Source organism: Nerophis ophidion, linkage group LG04 (genome assembly GCF_033978795.1).
Source record: "Nerophis ophidion isolate RoL-2023_Sa linkage group LG04, RoL_Noph_v1.0, whole genome shotgun sequence".
In the NCBI taxonomy this organism is placed as follows: domain Eukaryota; kingdom Metazoa; phylum Chordata; class Actinopteri; order Syngnathiformes; family Syngnathidae; genus Nerophis; species Nerophis ophidion.
In genome coordinates, this window is record NC_084614.1 from 63,817,390 (window position 1) to 63,839,100 (window position 21,711).

General features: G+C 41.7%; 1 protein-coding gene across 4 annotated transcripts; it reads right to left on the reverse strand.

Moving 5' to 3' along the window:
* Positions 1-6,247: 6,247 nt before the first annotated feature.
* fam53c (family with sequence similarity 53 member C) lies at positions 6,248-20,314 on the reverse strand. 4 transcript variants are annotated; one of them, XM_061898751.1, is made up of 5 exons: positions 20,002-20,314; positions 14,336-14,624; positions 14,003-14,060; positions 8,645-9,642; positions 6,248-8,571 (listed from the first exon to the last, which is right to left on the reverse strand). In XM_061898751.1, exons 3-5 carry the CDS (start codon positions 14,007-14,009, stop codon positions 8,278-8,280), a joined length of 1,299 nt encoding a protein of 432 aa, XP_061754735.1. In that variant the 5' UTR covers positions 14,010-14,060; positions 14,336-14,624; positions 20,002-20,314; the 3' UTR covers positions 6,248-8,277. The 4 variants fall into 4 exon arrangements, with proteins under 4 accessions (XP_061754735.1, XP_061754737.1, XP_061754736.1 ...); XM_061898753.1 differs by having other exon boundaries at positions 19,955-20,314; XM_061898752.1 differs by lacking the exon at positions 20,002-20,314 and adding an exon at positions 17,922-18,142.
* Positions 20,315-21,711: the final 1,397 nt, after the last annotated feature.

Below are 21,711 nucleotides of genomic sequence, written 5' to 3' on the forward strand. Positions count from 1 at the left end.
AAATGTCTATTTCGCTTGACAATTAAAAAATGTGAATATATGCAAAAGTATAGGAAATTAAAATATTTATCATACGTGGTCAATGTGATTTCTGCTCCTGAACAGCAGCGCACAGCGTCTCCACATAGGGGCTGTATGATGTCACCTTTATCTTCACACAGGAATGTAAATTCTCATCCGTGAGGCGTGTTCCATGTTTGTTTTGAATAAAGTTCATGTTGGAGAACACCTGCTCACATACATATGTGGATCCAAAGGTGGACAGGACTCCAAGTGCATACTTTTTCATGTTCACATAAAAGTCGGTGATAGCGTTGCAAGTTTCGAACACAAGTTTGTCTGGTTTGGGGAGGTTTTCAATATCACACTATTTGTGATTCTGAACAAGAACGGCCTTCTGGCGTGAAACATCTTCAAGGTCCGCTGTCAGGCGCTTTAACTTGGACACCCACATGTCGGCCGTGGGCGTGTCCCGAGGTTCGACAAGCAGGATGACAAGCTGAGCCGCATCAGAGTGATCAAAGAGCCGCATGCGGCTCCGGAGCCGCCGGTTGCCAAACCCTGGTCTACGAGTTGTTCTTAAAGATCACTTGCAATGTCGCATATACGTCTCTCAACTGTGGGACAGCTTTTAATTGTGCTGTGCTTGTAAGCGGTAAGAAATGGATGGATGGATGTCTCGTCAAGCATGACTGACACCATGTCTATTTCAGCGGGGAGAATCAGCTGCTCAGCAAAAGTGTGTGCTTTTTTGCATTGAGCAATTCTGTATGCAACTCTATATGAAGCCAATTTATCCATTTTGTGTAATTGTGGTCGACACATTAGCCTGCTACCCATCCACGCGAAAGTTTGTTCCGCTTAGCCCCGCCCCCATTAGTTACTGTTGCGTCTGTCAAACTTTCGCTTCTACCTAGAAATTTAAAGTCTACAGGAAAAATGCGGATTTCACAGACAGAATCACAAATTGATTTACAGTTTGTATAGAAAATGGGGTTGTAAAAAAAAAAATCTAAGAATCAAAAAAAAAAAAAAAAAAAAGTTAAAGTGAAATTTCCTCCCGTTCCTCGCGCCCCACCTGTCATGTCTCTATTCTCCACCAGTGGGGCGTGCCCCACACTTTGAGAAACGCTGCCTCAGAGACAAACTGACATGAATTTCTAAAGGATATCACCACATGGGCTCAGGAACATTTCAGAAAACCACTGTCACTAAATACAGTTCGTCGCTACATCTGTAAGTGCATGTTAAAGCTCTACTATGCAAAGCGAAAGCCATTTATCAACAACATCCAAAAACGCCCCAGGCTACTCTGGGCCCGAGATCATCTAGGATGGACTGATGCAAAGTGAAAAAGTGTTCTGTGGTCTGACGAGTCCACATTTCAAATTGTTTTTGGAAATATTTGACATCGTGTCATCCGGACCAAAGGGGAAGCGAACCATGCAGACTGTTATCGACGCAAAGTTCAAAAGCCAGCATCAGTGATGGTATGAGGGTGCAATTAGTGCCCAAGGCATGGGTAACTTACACATCTGTGAAGGCACCATCAATGCTGATAGGTACATACAGGTTTTGGAACAACATATGCTGCCATCCATGCGCCATCTTTTTCATGGACGCCCCTGCTTATTTCAGCAAGACAATGCCAAGCCACATTCAGGACGTGTTAAAACACAGTGTCTTTGTAAAAAACACAGTGCAGGTACTTTCCTGGCCCGCCTGCAGTCCAGACCTGTCTCCCATCGAAAATGTGTGGCGCATTATGAAGCGTAAAATACGACAGCGGAGACCCCGGACTGTTGAACGACTGAAGCCCTACAAGAATGGGAAGGAATTCCACTTTCAAAGCTTCAACAATTAGTTTCCTCTGTTCCCAAACATTTATTGAGTGTTGTTAAAAGAAAAGGTGGTGTAACACAGTGGTGAACATGCCCTTTCCCAACTACTTTGGCACGTGTTGCAGCCATGAAATTCTAAGTTAGTTATTATTTGCAAAAAAAAATAAAGTTTATGAGTTTGAACATCAAATATCTTGTATTTGTAGTGCATTCAACTGAATATGGGTTGAAAAGGATTTGCAAATCATTGTATTTATATTTACAACCAACACAATTTCCCAACTCATATGGAAACGGGGTTTGTGTATATATATATATATATATATATATATATATATATATATATATATATATATATATATATATATATATATATATATATATATATACATGCATACATTTATATATATAAACTGTATATATGTGTGTTTGTGAGAGTATATACAGTATATCCATCCATCCATTTTCTTTGGGGTGTCGGGGGGGGGGGCGCTGGTGCCTATCTCAGCTACAATTAGGCAGAAGGCGGTGTACACCCTGGACAAGTCGCCACCTCATCGCAGGGCCAACACAGATAGACAGACAACATTCACACTCACATTCACACACTAAGGCCAATTTAGTGTTGCCAATCAACCTATCCCCAGGTGCATGTCTTTGGAAGTGGGAGGAAGCCGGAGTAACCGGAGGGAAACCTCGCAGTCACGGGGAGGACATGCAAACTCCACACAGTAGGGCGGTATAGCTCGGTTGGTAGAGTGGCCGTGCCAGCAACTTGAGGGTTGCAGGTTCGATTCCCTCGCAGTCACGGGGAGGACATGCAAACTCCACACAGTGGGGCGGTATAGCTCGGTTGGTAGAGTGGCCGTGCCAGCAACTTGAAGGTTGCAGGTTCGATTCCCGCTTCTGCCATCCTAGTCACTACCGTTGTGTCCTTGGGCAAGACACTTTACCCACGTGCTCCCAGTGCCACCCATAGTGGTTTAAATGTAACTTAGATATTGGGTTTCACTATGTAAAGTGCTTTGAGTCACTAGAGAAAAGTGCTATATAAATATAATTCTCTTCACTTAACTCAGAAAGATCCCGAGCCGTGAATTAAACCCAGGACTACTCAGGACCTTCCTATTGTGAGGCAGACGCACTAACCACTCTGCCACCGTGCTGCCCCGAGAGCGAGTGTGTGTGTGTCATGGCATAGTGGGTAGAGCCATGCCAGAAACCTGAGGGTTGCAGGTTTGCTCCCGCCTATTGACATCCAAATCCTTGGGCAGGACACTTCACCCTTGCCCCTGGTGCCACTCACACTGGTGAATGAATGATAGGTGGTGGTTGAAGGGGTCGTAGGTGCAAACTGGCAGCCACGCTTCTGTCAGTCTACCCCAGGGCAGCTGTTGCTACTGATGTAGCTTACCACCACCAGGTGTGAATGAATGATGGGTTCACACTTCTCTGTGAACGCTTTGAGTATCTAATAATAGAAAAGCGCGATATAAATCTATTCCATTATTATTATTGTATATATATATATATATATATATATATGTATATATATATACAGTATATGTGTGTGTATTTGTATGTATATACATATATATACATATATATAAATATATATATATATATATATAAATATATATATATAAATATATATATATATATATATATATATATATATATATATATATATATATATATATATATATATATATATATATATATATATATATATATATATATATATATATATATATATAAACAACAAAATAGAAGGAACAAACTTTAAATGATCCATGGCCATGGATAAAGTGCTGGCTGTCCAGAGTCGGGACCTCGGGGTGGCCCCAACATGGACTGGACTCTCACTATTCTGTTAGATCCACTATGGACTGGACTTTCACAATATAATGTTAGACCCACACGGCGTCCATTGCATCCGGTCTCCCCTAGAGGGGGGACGATGAGGTGGCGACTTGTCCAGGGTGTACACCGCCTACCGCTCGAATCCAGCTGAGATAGGCTCCAGCGACCCCCCGCGACTTCAAAAGGGACAAGCGGTAGAAATGGATGGATGGATGGTTTGATATTAATATTTATGTATTACACTAATTGTCAGATTTTGATGTGTTTTCCTACTACATGTTGTTTTTAATATATCAGTATGGTGAAATGTGTCAGATGATATAACAAATAAATAATAAATAAATGGGTTGTACTTGTATAGCGCTTTTCTACCTTCAAGGTACTCAAAGCGCTTTGACACTACTTCCACATTTACCCACACATTCACACACTGATGGAGGGAGCTGCCATGCAAGGCGCAAACCGGCACCCATCAGGAGCAAAGGTGAAGTGTCTTGCTCAGGACACAACGGACGTGACGAGGTTAGTACTAGGTGGGATTTGAACCAGGGACCCACGGGTTGCGCACAGCCACTTTTTCACTGCGCCACGCCGTCCCTAATACATTTCATATTACCATGCAGGGTGTAATATGATATATAATACAGTAATAAATATAATTGAAGGTGTTTTTCCACTATACATGTTAATTTTCATATGAAACTAGTATTGTGAAATGTGTCAGATGAAAAAAAGGAAAATTAATACATTTTTAATTCATCTATATGGTTTGATATCAAAATATAACTATGTATTACACTAATAATCATATTTTGAGGTGTTTTTCCACTGCATGTTATTTTTAATCTGAGTCAGACGATAAAAGCAATACATAGCATATTACTGTACATGATTTTTATAACTATAATTATGTATTGCTCTAATCATATCTTGAGGGGGTTTCCGATTACAATTTATTTTCAACCACATCACAAGAACGGCTTTCTTCCACCTCAAAAATATTGCCCGTCTCAGTACATCCCTCTCCTTCTCTGTCGCTGAAACCCTGATCCATGCCTTCATCACCTCCAGACTTGATTACTGTAACAGCATCCTCTATGGCTCATCTTGCAAAATTCTCAAACTCCAATACAATTAAAACTCTGCTGCCCGCCTGCTCACCCACACCCACACATCACCCCAGTCCTCCAGATACTCCACTGGCTCCCCGGTTCTCACCGGATCCACTTTAAAATCCTCCTCCTCGCCCACAAAGCCCTCCACGACCAGGCCCCCTGCCACCTCACCAACCTGCTTCACCGCCATTCCCCTTCACGCAGCCTCCTCTCCCCACCACTCAGAACCAAGCTCCGGACCTGGGGTGATAGCACCTTCTCCATCGCTACTTCCACCCTCTGGAACACTCTTCCCAAACCCATTCGTGACTGCCCAGACCTTCCCACCTTCAAAAGCCTTCTCAAAACCCACCTCTTCAGATATGCTTTTAATCTGTGATTAGTGTTCTGTGTCTTGTAATGTCCTTTCTTGTAATTGTCCTGTATTATCATGCATTTTACAATGTACTGCTTTTATATTTCCTGTATTTTATATTGTTATTTTAAACTGTTGTATATTTTAATTATTTTTAATCCTGTAAAGCGTCTGACTGCTCAGAAAAGCACTATACCAAATAAAACGTATTATTATTATTTTTAGTATGCTAGTACGGTGAAATGTCAGCTAATACAAAATAAAAGTAATACATTTATTATTATTGTGCTGTACTGATTTTATATCAATATATAATTAGTATTAAGATATAAGTAAATAAAAATGTCCGAAAAAGAAGACAAGACACCCAAGTCCATTCTTTGTAAAATAATTCTCAATAAACTTAATTTATTCACAAACTGCTTTTTTTCAAATTGCCATGATGTCATTGCTTTTTTTTTTTTTAACACATACAATAATAATTTAAAAAAATTCTAAAAGACAAGAGATATTGTCTCTTCGTCTTTCTAACTTGTTCGTGATCGCTCACTGTCCGTTCAACCCGAGGGTCCAATATGTGGCCATCGCCACAGACGACCCGCTCTGAAAATCATTCAAGAGAAAAAAAAAAAAAAAAAACCTCAATGAAAGGAAGGACTTTAAATTTTTGGGGAGCTACACAACACACTTCCCTTTTTTTCTTCTTCTCAATTTTCACATTTTGGATCAATGTTTTAGTTAAGGCTCATGTTGGGTTTCACGAAGCAGCTGACTTGAAGCAAGTGGGGTACATTTTGTGTGCATGTGTCATGGTTTTTCGAACGAGTATTTGAAATGATTAATATGTAAAAATATCCTAACAAGGTGACAAAGAAACATTAATATTTATGATTGTCCTTAAAGGTTCTAAAGTTGTACATAATTCCAGATTAGCGCCTCTTTTGAACGTCAACATAACACACACACACACATAGTAGTGAATGAGCATTCACACTGCGGAAAACAACAGCATCAGTGGGTACTTGACAGGACGCTGCCGACACAGCACAATGCTACACCTGAACACATTGCCGTGCCTTTATCACAGTTTTATTCCATTTTCTATTTATGAATGCATAAATTATGACCAAATTTAGTAGATCTGCACAAAAAAAAAATTGATTCACATCTGAATTGCAATTCTTATTCATCATAGGTACACTTCAACTGTGAGAGACAGAATGTGAAAAAAAAAATCCAGGAAATCACATTGTAGGAATTTTAAAGAATTTATTTGTAAATTATGGTGGAAAATAAGTATTTGGTCACTTCAAACAAGGAAAATCTCTGGCTCTCACAGACCTGTAACTTCTTCTTTAAGAAGCTCTTCTGTCCTCCACTCGTTACCTGTATTATTGGCACTTGTTTGAACTTATCTGTATAAAAGACACCTGTCCACAGCCTCAAACAGTCAGACTCCAAACTCCACTATGGCCAAGACCAAAGAGCTGTCGAAGGACACCAGGAAAATAATTGTAGACCTGCACCAGACTGGGAAGAGTGAATCCACAATAGGCAAGTAGCTTGGTGTGAAACAAATCAACTGTGGGAGAAATTATCAGAAAATGGAAGACATACAAGACCACTGATAATCTCCCTCGATCTGGGGCTCCACGCAAGATCTCATCCCGTGGGGTCAAAATGATCATGAGAACGGTGAGCAAAAATTGCAGAACCACATGGGGGGACCTGGTGAATGACCTGCAGAGAGCTGGGACCAAAATAACAAAGGTTACCATCAGTAACACAGTACCCCGACAGGGAATCAAATCCTCCAGTGCCAGACGTGTCCCCCTGCTTAAGCCAGTGCATGGCCCGTCTGAAGTTTGCCAGAGAGCACATGGATGATACAGCAGAGGATTGGGGGAATGTCATGTGGTCAGATGAAACCAAAATATAACTTTTTGGTATGAATTCAACTCGTCGTGTTTGGAGGAAGAAGAATACTGAGTTGCATCCCAAGAACACCAGACCTACTGTGAAGCATGGGGGTGGAAACATCATGCTTTGGGGCTGTTTTTCTTCTAAGGGGACAGGACGATTGATCCGTGTTAAGGAAAGAATGAATGGGGCCATGTATCGTGAGATTTTAAGCCAAAACCTCCTTCCATCAGTGAGAGCTTTGATTGGTTGACCAAATACTTATTTTCCACCATAATTTACAAAGAAATTATTTAAAATTCCTACAATGTTAATTCCTGGATTTTTTTTCACATTCTGTCTCTCACAGTTGAAGTGTACCCATGATGAAAATTACAGACCTCTGTTACCATTTTAAGTGGGAGAACTTGCAGAATCGTGGCTCACTAAATACTTTTTTGCCCCACTGTATATATATATATATATGTATATATATATATATATATACATATGTATATATATATATATGTTTTGAAAAAGTTTAATTGTATTCACTATACCAAATAATACATAGCGATAATTGGTTTGAATCGAGTCAACACTCCAAGAATCGGAATCAGATCACATTGTTAGATACCCAAAGAGTCACACCTCTAAGATTTAGAATAGACGGTGCAGTTTTGACCTCAGAAGGAAGAAAATATAAACAATTGTTTTCTGAACTCCTGTTTCTAGGCCACGTTGTTCTTCATTAGGCTGATAGTTGGCACAGGGATGAACAGCGCCTTTGCTAGTTGCAGCCAAGTAGCGCGCTCCAATATATAACTAATAAAAAACTATTTTTATTAATTAGATTGGAATGTCCAAACCAAGGATTTGTGGATTTTCAGGTGTGCTGTGTCAGGCAATCAACATGTTGGGAGACTCGGCAGCTGCGTGTTTAACGACACCTCTGATCTTGCCGGATGCTGACAGTCTGAACCCTTTCACGAGTCCAGCCGGCGCCGAGTCTTATAAGCAAGCAGTCACATCATCACTGTTGTCGTCAATCAGTGTCGACTTACTCGTCCAATCAGAGGAGGTGTTCCTGAGAGCCTTGCTGATTGGTGGCGTGGGTGCGATCAAGATTTAAAATGAAACTTCCATCCTAAAAATAAATAAAAAGGGAGGCGGAGAAGAAACGACCTTCCGTTTTACAAACACGTCAGTTTTCTTCGATTAAATTCAAGTCCAGTTCTGTACAATCCCTCTCAAAGACTGCCTGCTGGGCCGCTTCGCGCTCGTCCACGTCCTCTTCCCGATCGTCGTCGTCGTCGTCATCCTCGCGACACTCTTCGTCGCTCTCGCTGAGCGGGCCGATGCTGGTCCTGCCCAGACACTCAGCCGGCGAGCAGGAGCCCCGAAAGTCGCCCATGAAGGACTCCATGCCCATGTACAGATCGCCGCCGCAGGCCAGCCTGCCGCCACGCTCTAAACACTGTGGGTCGATGCTGCGGGTCTGAACAAAGAAATGTGTTCAAAAATCAAAGAATCAACTACAGCACAATAGCTGGAGTCATGTGATGTCATACCTGAGTCATCTTGGTGAAGTCGAGGACAGGGCGGGCACAAGGGCGGTCTGGGTCGCGGCGCCTCTTCAAGCCCGGTTTGAGCAGCAGCAGGTCACAAGGCTGCGAGTGGCAACGCGGTAGCTGAGGCGGAAAGCTGCGGCGCAGGGATGACGGCGTGCTGCAGGCGGAGGAAGGCGAGGCAGGCACGGGGGCCCCTGCCATAGCCCCGCCGGCCGCACAGCAGCCCTTCGGAGGCGCCGCCGATTGGCTGGGAACAGGGGGCGGAGGCAGGAAGGTGGCGGCCGCCGACGAGTCTCTGATGAGCACGGGTGAGAGGGAGAAACGCCTCTGAGGGGGCGGCGGCGGGTGGAGGGGCGAGGGTGATGAGGAGCAGGACGACGGGGAGGGGAAGAAACAGCAGCAGGCTCCTCCCCCTGCCGCTGCTTCAATAGGGTCCCATGGGAAGTTCCAAGGAAGCGGCGAGTCTGGAGAAAGTGCCAAGCTGAAGAAGGTGGGGCTTGACGAAGAGTGCAGGGACGAGTTCAAAGAGGAGCTTGGCGCCCGGAGAGGACAGGCACCTCCCCCCGTGGCACCGGCCACCACACCTGTGACCCCCATGCCGCCAACGCCTCCGTGGCACTGCTGCCGACTGACTGGAGTCCACACCCGCGAAGCGCTGGGCCGCCACGTGTAGCGGCAGCGGGACAGGTCCTCCGGTACCGACAGGGAGCGGCAGTGGCGCTTGGGCGGCGGGGGAGGAGGAGGAGGAGGCGGAGGGGCAGGCCCTGGAGGAGCCGCTGCCGCTCCTGGGAGGGAGAGCTCGGACGCCGAGGTGCTGGGTGCCAGAGGCCGGTGATGCTGCTGGGAATGAGAAGGGGGGCCGTCCAGGGGATCTCCTCCGTCCCGCAGGTGAGCATCTGGCGGCACAAGGGGGACTGGGCCGGGAGGGAAACTAGAGCTCAGCAACCCCCCCTGCAGGCTGGACTTAGAGGGAGGGCAGAGCTGCCAGTAACTGCTCTCTATGAGCGGGCACACACAAACACACAATTGAAATGTTATGGAAATCTTCAAAGACTACAATGATATCAAAGTCAAACATCCCATCCATCGATTTTCTACCGCCTATTCCCTTTGGGGTCGAACCATGATTAACAAATAGAGGATTTTGCCTGTGTGTGCTACGACCTGTCGACATGCAATAACACCCCCCCACCCTGCTGACCTCCCTATGAACTGGACTCTCACATTATTAACTGTACCCACTCTGCATCCATTTCATTGGTCACATGCAGGGGGGTCATCCCTGCATTTGTGGTCCATTCCAAGGTTTCCCCTTGTTCCCATTGAGTTTAGTTTCTTTTCTTGCCCAGATGTGGGATCAGATCAGAGGATATCGTTGTGGTTTATAAAATCTTTTGAGGCATTTGTGGCTAAAGGGCTCAATAAAAAAAAAACTTTGATTGATGATAGGAGTGTGAGTGACAGGAAGGAAAAGCCAAGCAATTCGGTGACAAGATATTTGGCGCCACCTGATGGTTTGCATCTAGACATGTCTCAATACTGTATAACAGTGGTTCTCAAATGGGGGTACACGTACCCCTGGTGGTACTTGAAGGTATGCCAAAGGGTGTGTGAGATTTTTCAAAACATATTCTAAAAATAGCAACAATTCAAAAATCCTTTATAAATATATTTATTGAATAATACTTTAACAGATATGAATGTAAGTTCATACTCTGTGAAAAGAAATGCAACAATGCAATATTCAGTGTTGACAGCTAGATTTTTTGTGGACATGTTCCATAAATATTGATGTTAAAGAATTATTTTTTTGTGAAATTTTTTTTTAGAATTAAGTTCATGAATCCAGATGGATCTCTATCACAATCCCCAAAGAGGGCACTTTAAGTTGATGAATTACTTCTATGTGTAGAAATCTTTATTCATAATTGAATAACTTGCTTATTTTTCAACAAGTTTTTAGTTATTTTTATATATTTTTTGACAAATAGTTCAAGAAAGACCACTACAAATGAGCAATATTTTGCACTGTTATACAATTTAATAAATTAGAAACTGATGACACAGTGCTGTATTTTACTTCTTCATCTATTTTTTTCAACCAAAATTGCTTTGCTCTGATTAGGGGGTACTCGAATTAAAACATTTTTCACATGGGGTACATCACTGAAAAAAGGTTGATAACCACTGCTGTATAAGACAGCCCTCAACAAAAGACAACTTCTCTTTTTACAGATATTGTTTAAACATGTTTTTGATAAGAATAAAATAGCAACTGATAGACCGCAGCAAAAAAAAGATATACTTTTTTGCTGTTCAACAGTTCATGGATGACTCCGCTTCATTAATTACCATTATCTTAAAAATTGGCATCATGCCTACAAGTATAATGTTAGCCAACTTCCTTTAAAACACTTTTATGTTGCATCTGACCTGGCCAGTGATGTGCGCGTGTGTGTGTGTGACAGGAAGGAAAAACACCAAGTGGTTTGGGGAGAACACACTTGGTTGACCCCACCTGCTGGTTTTCATGTAGACATTCCTTAACCCTGGATGAACTTTTGTTTGTGTTTTATTTTTAACCTTTCTTTTTTATCATGTTTTCAGTAACAGTGGAATAACAACTGGTAGACTGCAGTACAAAAACTCAACAATTCATGGTCAAGCCTGCTTCATTGACTATCCATCCATTTTCTTCCGCTTATTCCCTTTTGGGGTCGCGGGGGGCGCTGGCGCCTATCTCAGCTACAATCGGGCGGAAGGCGGGGTACACCCTGGACAAGTCGCCACCTCATCGCAGGGCCAACACAGATAGACAGACAACATTCACATTCACATTCACACACTAGGGCCAATTTAGTGTTGCCAATCAACCTATCCCCAGGTGCATGTCTTTGGAAGTGGGAGGAAGCCGGAGTACCCGGAGGGAACCCACGCATTCACGGGGAGAACATGCAAACTCCACACAGAAAGATCCCGAGCCTGGATTTGAACCCAGGACTGTAGGAACTTCGTATTGTGAGGCAGATGCACTAACCCCTCTGCCACCGTGAAGCCCCGCTTCATTGACTACTATTTCCTTAATATTTGCACCATAATAAATATTAAAAGGCTACACCTAAATACTTATTAATGGTCTGTGCTTTAGACAGGTGATTTGAACTTAATGAAAAAGACTGAAAATAAGCCGAGAGTCTTGGGGCCGCAGGTCCCCAGTCAGGTCCAGCCAGGTGGGGGGACAAGGGAGGAATCCCCCCTTTAAAGATGATTAAATATGCACCATTTAAAAATGTTTTCGTGTTTAAAGAAAAGAAAAATTATCAACCAAGTTTACATTAATAAATACCCCATTCATCCAAATGAATCACTATGTATGTTTCAGTCCCTATGTTATTTAGTCACTACAGTATTTACAACTTGTGTTCACATCCACAGGAACCACATGAGTTAGCCTACTCTATGCAGTATTTACAACCTTTCTAGTGTTCACTTAACAGCCACAGATGGTTCATCTAGTTATTTACGTTATTGACACATTACTTTGGCATTTTTGCTTTGATGGCTCTGACATGAGCCTTCCTGGCCAATTTTTGAGCAGCTTGCATTTTTCTTTTTGCTTCTGCCTTGGATTATAGAGCCAATTTCTGTCTCTTTGACTACTACCTTTCCACTTCTAACTGCTCCAAATGCAAAAATCATAAAGAGTACAAACAATGTTTATTCTATGAAGTAACTTATTTTACCTGAATAGCCATTTCTAATTTATAGCATGACATAACAAATACAGTATATTGCAGTCATGTTGTTTATGTTTCAAAATGATGATTCAACTATTCAATGTTAAAACATAAACAGTAGAACAAATTAACAAAATGTCAGCTCCTTTCTTGTTCTAAAACATGAATGAAAATGAAATTTAGCATTTAGACAGGCTATACTGGAGTAAAATTAATCACGTCTGCCACAATCATGTGTGTTCTTAAATGTGTATTCTATTTTTTCCGTGGTAAGAGCAATTTTAATTTGGCCTTACATGGTAAACACCTAAAATGAATGTTTTGGGCATTGTTTTATTCAGATGCATTGTGGATTTACTGGACGTCGTCGACATCGCTAAAAAACTAAAATCTAAGGAAGAGAATCCCTCTGCCATCTTCCACGTTTTTTTTAAATATATAAATCACCCGCTTCAATATTCCCTCTTCTCTTCTCCGATTCTCTCATCGTCATTTGGGATGTGAGTGCCTGTTGTGATTTCCCTTCCTGGTTCAATGACCCGCCCTATCTTGCCTCTGATTGGTCTGTCCGTAACGTTTTGTCCTAATCTTAACCAATCATTACTCATCATAGTAAACCAACCAACCAATCATGGATTTGCTCATACGTAAACCAACCAATCATCATTGATGTTTCCCGTATATTTTGTCATCTGCCCGTGGAGTTGCTTCGCTACATAGCTTCGATTTTTAAGTTAATATTTTTTTATGAAAAAACATAGTTTTTACCACTGGATTATCAAAAAACGTACTGATTACGGGAAAACCGTAGTTGTTGGCAGGTATGGCAAAGAGACAGAACAAGATTTAAAAAAAAATTGTAGGTCAGAAAAAAACCGAAAAATATTTATTTTTATTTTTACAGAAATAAAAAAGACGAATTTCTGACTATAGATGACAAAAATCACATGCCTGGTGCTTTCACTGTACTTATAGTATACTGTAGGAGCCTAAATACTGTTTAAGTTGATTGAAATTTTATGGAAGGTGCATTATGTTTACTCAGCCAAAAGGGGACTATTTAATTTATTTGCATGATAAGAACTTTTATATATTGAATGCTTATAATAATTATATAAAGCTCACTTTATTTGTAATTATTACATTTGTCAAAATTATTTGATGATGTAACTGCTTTAATTGTATATATGGCGGAAGGATCTTTGTGGTCAGGTGGTCTTTGGACGCAAAGAGTTTTGGGTAATGGCAGCCAGGTGCGGTGGAATCGAGCCACACAGTTTTTGGACCTCACTCTCACTTTTTCTTACTCTTACTTTTTCTAACTCTTCGTTACTGTAACAAACTAGCTTTATTTTGCCATTCATTTTTTCCCACATCATTGTTGTGTTATGTTTTTTGAAGTTGATAATTAAACTATACAAAACAAAGAAGAACGTCTGGAGTTTTTTTTGTTGTTGCCGCAGCAAGGGAGCAGGAGAAAATAGAGGAGCGTCAAGCTAAGGCTACATTAGGAATCTACATATACTGTACACATTTAGCGAGTGTACTGTTTGGCTGAGTTACTTTTAGGATTTAAGTATTTTGATGACGCATTCATTGTTAGTGTAAGATAAACACTCACCAGGCATCAAGCCATCAGGGGGCCAGCACTCTCCCAGGGTTTTCGGGTCCAGCAGGGACTGAAAAACGGAAACACAGCAATATTACAACACTGTAGTTGCAAATCATAGTGATATGTTTTTGTGTCAACATTACAACCAGTTCGCCAGAGGACAGTATTTGTATTGAATGCGATATTATTAAAAAGGGCTTTGAGACAGTATTGCTTAAATGCGATCTATTTATCTTTTTCAAATGCCATGGCGATCAAATTGGTGTTGAAAACAGGTGTTCATATCCAGTATATGGTTTCACTGTCACATGGCGAGGTTTTGTCGTGACCAAACACACTCACCAGGTCCGAGTCCCCCGGCTGAGCAGGGTCGCCTTCCAGACTCCTGCTTCCTCACGCTTTCCACATGCAACGTGACCACATCATGGTGGTGGTTGGGGGGGGGATTGACGGGGAGGAAAGGAGGAAGGTTGAGGAATGCCCGCTTCGCTTGCGTGCCTTGTACGGGGGCGGCTGGGTCCGGCGACGGCTGCGCCTAGGCTCCCCCTCCTTTGCGCCTCAGGGCCAGGTAGCCCCGCCCACTCTCACAAGGATAACATGGTCAGTCAGGCAATGGCCTCGGCAAAAGTGCCTGCAAGGGTGAACAAAATCAAACAAAAAATAACAAAATATATTTTTGTCAAGCAGCTAAAATTCACAAAAAATGGCAAAGTGTGGAAAGTGTTTTGCATATTACTCATTATGCTTCATAGTGGATTTATATGAGTGAAATTTTACCTTGTGTATACTTAAACATTTTTAACATGTCTACAACGTTCAGTGAACAGGTTGTGTGTTATGTGTGACCATTTGTACCAATGTTCTGTGTTGGTTGTAATTTATTTGTACCACGAACATGGAAGGTAGTTTGGATTGGGTAATGTAAATTGATGCAAATCATCCATCCAGTTTCTTTTGCTTGTCCCTCTCAGAGTCGCGGGGTGACTGGAGCCTATTCCAGCTACATCCCGGCGGAAGGCAGAGTACATCCTGGACAAGTTGCTACCTCATTGCAGGACCAACACGGAGTGACAGACAACATTCACACACTACGGCCCATTTAATGTTGCCAATCAACCTATCCCCAGGTACATGTCTTTGGAGGTGGGAAGAAGCCGGAATACCTGGATGAAACTGATGCAAATAATTTCAAAATTAAACTCAGTCATTGACTAAAACGTTTAACGTTGTCTGCAAGATGGTGGCATGTCCACAACAAACAGGCTGTTAGGTAATAAAAATTTAACTAGAGACGTATCATCGGCCAGACTTATTTATTAACTTGTGACGCCGTTAAGCCGCACTTGGCCCCCCGGGCCGTAGTCTGGGCATCCCTGGGCTAGATGAAGCCTCACGTAGCACCAGTGTACTACGTATCACAGTGTGAGAATCATCCATCCATTTTCTACCGCTTATTTCCTTTGGGGTCGTTGGTGCCTATCTCAGCTACAATCAGGCGGAAGGCGGTGTACACCCTGGAAAAGTCGCCACCTCATCGCAGGGCGTGTGAGAATCAATGTTTTTATATCATACATACCACCATAGCGTCAACATGAAAACTGCTAATAATCACAGAAAACATCAATTTATTTCAAAATAGGTATTTGCCTGTAACTTATTTGGTAAAGAAATAGCTTATGTATGCCAAAAATGGGCAACCCAATGTAGATCATATTGTGGTGGTTGTGATGTACTTAAAACTGTTTTCTTACATTTGATTCTGAATAAGTCAGTCATTTTTTTAGGCTAACTTAATGAAGCCTGACCAGAAGTTGCTTTTCATTTTAATATTCACAATTATATGATCACCTCTATTGAAAGGTAAAAAGTAGGGGCTTCAAACTAATATTTCATAGTGGGCCAAATCGCAGTTATAGAAGTCCTCAGAGGGCCACTTCATGATATTAGTTAGACCCTCGAGGATTTTGAGACGTTGCGATCACACCAATTATGTATTGCTTCGCAACTTTGCCCAGTCACTGCAATTTCCTCGCACAATATGGCCAATCATTGATGTAACAAACTGTCTCTAACCAATAAAATGTCTGTGGCAATTTTAATGCAAGTTTTTTAAAATGTTGCTTTAAAATAGGGCACTCTAAGCTGTGACAATCACAAAACAAGCCTGCAAAGTCCTAAAGGGATTGATTATTAAAAAATAAAAATCTAGCGAAATTCTCAATTGTTGGTAGTATTTCCATTTCAAATTTAAACCGGGTTTGATTACCACATTGAAAAACTTCAGCTAATTTCCTATAGAAGGAGCTAGGGCATTAATTGTTAACTAGCCTAAATGCCAGAATGAATACAAGACACAAACGTTTTAAAAATGAAACTTGGTTAAGATATTTCCGTGTGGGTATAAGTACTTTTTAAGCACAGTCACATAACTACCGTGGTATGACATTTTAAAATTCATTTGATTATTACCATTATTTATCAACAACCCAAAAAAAAATGCTTTAGAAAAAGAAGTTAAAGTTTGGCTAGTGTAGAATACAATATCAAAAGGGTTGGAATGACAAAAAAAGCTTGGAATGAATTATTGTATCAAATAATATTGAGTTAAAACACTTCCTTGTGGTCTACGTAACATATAATGGTGGTTCTTTGGTCAAAATTTTGCATAGATTGTGTTTTACAGACCGTTTTCAAGCTGCTTTTCGACTGTCTTAGCAAGATGTGCCGTTTTGGGGACATATTTACGTGGCTCCACGTCTTCTCCCCACCATCTTTGTTGTAGTTTATAGCGCTTCTATAGAGTCTACTGATAACGTTTGAAATATACGCTGCGTAACGTTACAAATGGCAACAGTGGAGGATGCATGTCCATGTATGAGCCAGTCTGCCCCACAAAAGGAGCATAGCAAAAAAAGCATTTATTGACTACAGAGAGTCGCACAATGCACTTTGGGTTAATTTATTCCATAATATGGATAATACAGTGATATCTTCGGTGCAAAAATTTTAGAGGACGAGCAAATTCCAAACGGCTTGTTTAGACGGAAGTATGAAGGAAAGCGATATTGTTTTATTATTATCTCGGCAATGCCTCCATGGTTTGACTTTAAATTTTCTGAAATTACACAGATCCCGAATACACAACAGCAGGTACCAATAGGTGAAAAAAATAGTTTTTGCATAAAAGAGCCTCTTCAAAGACTGCAATTGCATGCGTTTTTTTTGTCCAAATTGCAATACATTAATGAAGAAAGATGAAATGCCCAAAATACGCAAATTATTTCCAGGCTTTTGGAGGCCACGTAAAATTATGTGGAGGGTTAACTGTGGCCAGGGCCTTGAGTTTGACACCTGTGGTGTAGAGAAGGGTGCATTTGCATACATGTCCAGAGGACTCAAGACTTTTTACACTCAGCACCGATTACCTCTCCTTTATAACTTTATATTTTGGATATTATACTACTGACATCACGTGTGGAACTCTTTGACTTAATACAATTTGTTTACAGTTAGCAGAGGTGTGTAGTGCTGTAGTCCAGTGTTTTCCAACCACTGTGTCGCGGCACACTGGCGTACCATGAGTGGATTATGTAATTTCACCGATTTTGGGTTAAAAATATTTTTTTCAAACCAGTAATTATAATCTGCAAATGTGCCGTTGTTGAGCGTCTGTACTGTCTATAGCTCGGCATATCAGTAGGCGGCAGCAGGTAGTTAATTGCTTTATAAATGTCGGGAACATGGTTTGTCGTGATCACAATATGCGGGAGGCAGAGCGCAGGTAAAAATGTATCTAATGCTTAAACCAATAAACAAAAGGCAAGTGAAAAGGCATTGAAGCTTAGGTATGGCTATGCAAAATGGAACTAAAACTGAACTGGCTGGAAAGTAAACACAAACAGAATGCTGGATGACAGCAAAGACTTACAGCGTGTGGAGCAGACGGCGTCCACAAAGTACATCCGTACATGACATGACAATCAACAACAAAATAAGCGCGCAAGACAAGAACTAATACACTACACACAGGAAAACACAAAAAAACTCCAAATAAGTCTCGACGTGATGTAACAGGTCGTGACAGTACACCTACAGTGGGGCAAAAAAGTATTTACTCAGCCACCGATTGTGCAAGTTCTCCTACTTAGAATGATGACAGAGGTCTGTAATTCTCATCATAGGTACACTTTAACTGTGAGAGATAGAATGTGAAAAAAAAATCCAGGAATTCACATTGTAGGAATTTTAAAGAATTTATTTGTAAATTATGGTGGAAATTAAGTATTTGGTCAACCATTCAAAGCTCTCACAGATGGAACGAGGTTTTGGTTCAAAATCTCACGATACATGGCCCCATTCATTCTTTCCTTAACACGGATCAATCGTCTTGTCCCCTTAGCAGAAAAACAGCCCCAAAGCATGATGTTTCCACCCCCATGCTTCACAGCAGGTATGGTGTTCTTGGGATGCAACTCAGTATTCTTCTTCCTCCAAACACGACAAGTTCAGTTTATACCAAAATGGATACTTGGATGATACAGCAGAGGATTGGGAGAATGTCATGTGGTCAGATGAAACCAAAATAGAACTTTTTGGTATAAACTCAAATCGTTGTGTTTGGAGGAAGAAGAATACTGAGTTGCATTCCAAGAACACCTTACCTACTGTGAAACATGGGGGTGGAAACATCATGCTTTGGGGCTGTTTTTCTGCTAAGGGGACAGGACGATTGATCCGTGTTAAGGAAAGAATGAATGGGGCCATGTATCGTGAGATTTTGAACCAAAACCTCCTTCCATCAGTGAGAGCTTTGAATGGTTGACCAAATACTTATTTTCCACCATAATTTACGAATAAATTCTTTAAAATTCCTACAATATGAATTCTTGGATTTTTTTCCTTCATATTCTATTCTGTCTCTCACAGTTGAAGAGTACCTATGATGAACATTACAGACCTCTGTCATCATTTTAAGTGGGAGAACTTGCACAATCGGTGGCTGACTAAATACTTTTTTGCCCCACTGTATTTTGAGACAAGAGCTATAGTGATGCATGGTTGGTTATGGTTTAAATTCATATCCAACAATTGCAACGACTTTTTACCGTCAATATCGACTGCTGAGTTTCATTTTTTTTTTATGTGTTCTGCTTGTGGTGTTCCTTTGCATTTTTTTTCAATGAAAAAATTCTGCCTTGGCTCAAAAAAAGGATGCAAAATACCGCTAGGGCATACTTCATAGGAGAAGAGGCCGCCTTACTGAACTCTAATGAGGCCGCTGCTGTTAGCTTGATGCTAACGCCTCCAATAGTTTTCAACGGGCGATGCTTTTCTCTCCGAAGGAGAAGGGTAAAACGCCACCGTATCACGTCTAATATTTTAACAGCGCTTTCGTCAGCGAGAATAAGTGGCAAATGCCAGGTTGGAGAATTTGAACGACGATTACACGTGTTTATTACGGTTGGTTAGCCGCACACACCTGAGCACTCCGCTAACTATAAATAAACATGTCATCTCGTTATAACTTTCAAGGTCGACGCTGTGGATCCGCCCACTAAGCTCTTCGAAAACAAACCGACGACGAGCTCCCCGTTTCTCCCCCACCCCCGGGCTTGGACACGCGTACGGCCCCAAATCGAGGTCTCACCGGCCGCTAGCTAACGACCCGCACAAGCTAGCAGCGTTAGCCCAGCAACTGTAAATATCAGACGGGATGTTTCCGTTCCCGCGTTTGTAGTGAACCTGGGTGTTTTTGTGTGGTTTTTCCGAATACACGCAGTCAGTCATATTAACATTAAACATGGTGGTAGGGATGAGACGAATACGTGTAACTGGCGCGAGTGGGGGACAAGACGTCGGGATGCTGCGGGGTGGATGTGTCCGGGCTTGTTAGCTTCCCCCCTCCCTCCGCCTCCTCCCTTCCTCTCTCCCGACAGAACCGCAAAACAAGCGAGGACTCACGGATGTATAGGTGGAAGGATGGATGGATGGATGGATGGATGGCTCACCTCATCGGAAAGCCCCTTTCCGGGGGTTACCACCGGTGGATGCAGCACCAACAGACAGCACCGGTACTCGGATGTTATTGACCCAGTGTGATTAAAGAGCCGAACCCACCGCTACGCCTGCCGCCGCCGCCGCCGCCAGCATCCAAATCCACTACAATAAATTACTGTTTACATTTAATGGCGAAGTGCAGGTATTGCACAAGCATAAAACAAACACACATGCAGTCGATATCAGGTGTCCAATTATTTAAAACATAATGATAGCGATTGGAACGTGCACACGAAGGCAAGCGGCAGGCATTCATAAATAACATTTACGGTGGCAGCGGGGAGGGAGGGAGAAGGGGCGGGGCTACACCCCCCCCCCCCCCACTTTAGCTATTTATTTACATTTTTAGCCTATTTTGATACAAATAAATTACTAGGTAAAACGGAATGAATCTTATTTGGGTCCCATATCAACCTTAAGAAAGTCAGTGACTTCACTATAAAAGTGGGTGACATTGTTATCACCAGGAAAGATGAGATCACCTATCTAGGTTCCATTCTACAGGCTAATCTTTCCTGTGATAAAATGGCAACCAAGGTAATCAAAAAGGTCAACCAAAGAACAAGATTCCTCTACAGAATCTCCTCTCTGGTCAACAAAAGCACCTTGAAGATTCTAGCAGGAACTCTCATTCAACCCTTTTTCGATTACGCTTGCACCTCCTGGTACCCCAGCACCTCCAAAACCCTCAAATCTAGACTCCAAATATCCCAGAATAAGCTAGTCCGGTTACTTTTAGACCTCCACCCCAGATCACACCTCACTCCAACACACTTCTCCAAAGTGGGCTGGCTCAAGGTTGAGGACAGAGTAAAACAACTTGCACTGAGCCTAGTCTATAAAATCCGCTACACCTCCTTGATATCGAAGTACATGTCAAACTACTTCCTTGACGACCTTAATGACCTCCATAATCACAACACCAAGGGGAGCTCCACAAACCACTTTAAACCCAGATTCCGATCTAACAAAGGTCTTAACTCATTCTTTTTCTATGCCACATCAATGTGGAATGCACTCCCAATAGGTGTAAAAGTAAGTGCATCTCTATATTCCTTCAAAACCGCTCTAAAACAACACCTCCAGGCAACTTCAACCCTTTACTAATACCCTCCTCCATTCACATCCCATCTCCCCGGATTATAAATAACCTAATGTAAATAATCAAACGTACTTTTAATGTATTTACTTGCTCTTATGCTATCTGAACTCACTATGTTCTCTGCTGGCTGTACATATCCTACTAAGTAAGACCTACACTGTTTCAAAGTCCATTTCTCTGTTGATGCAATTGTTGATGACTGAAGTACTGATATCAACCAAAGCTCCTCATCCCACCCCCAGATTGTAAATAATGTAAATAATTCAATGTATATACTATGATGATTAACCTCTGTGATGACTGTATTATGCTGATAGTATATATTTGTACCATGAATTCATTAACGTGGACCCCGACTTAAACAAGTTGAAAAACTTATTCAAGTGTTAACATTTAGTGGTCAATTGTACGGAATATGAACTGAACTGTGCAATCTACTAATAAAAGTATTAATCAATCAATCAAACTAAAACCGAAGACTCCCAAATGATTCTATTTTTAAAAAAGTAAACAGAGTGATGTTTTTTTAAAGGCAGTTTTGTGTGTTTAGGAGGCGATT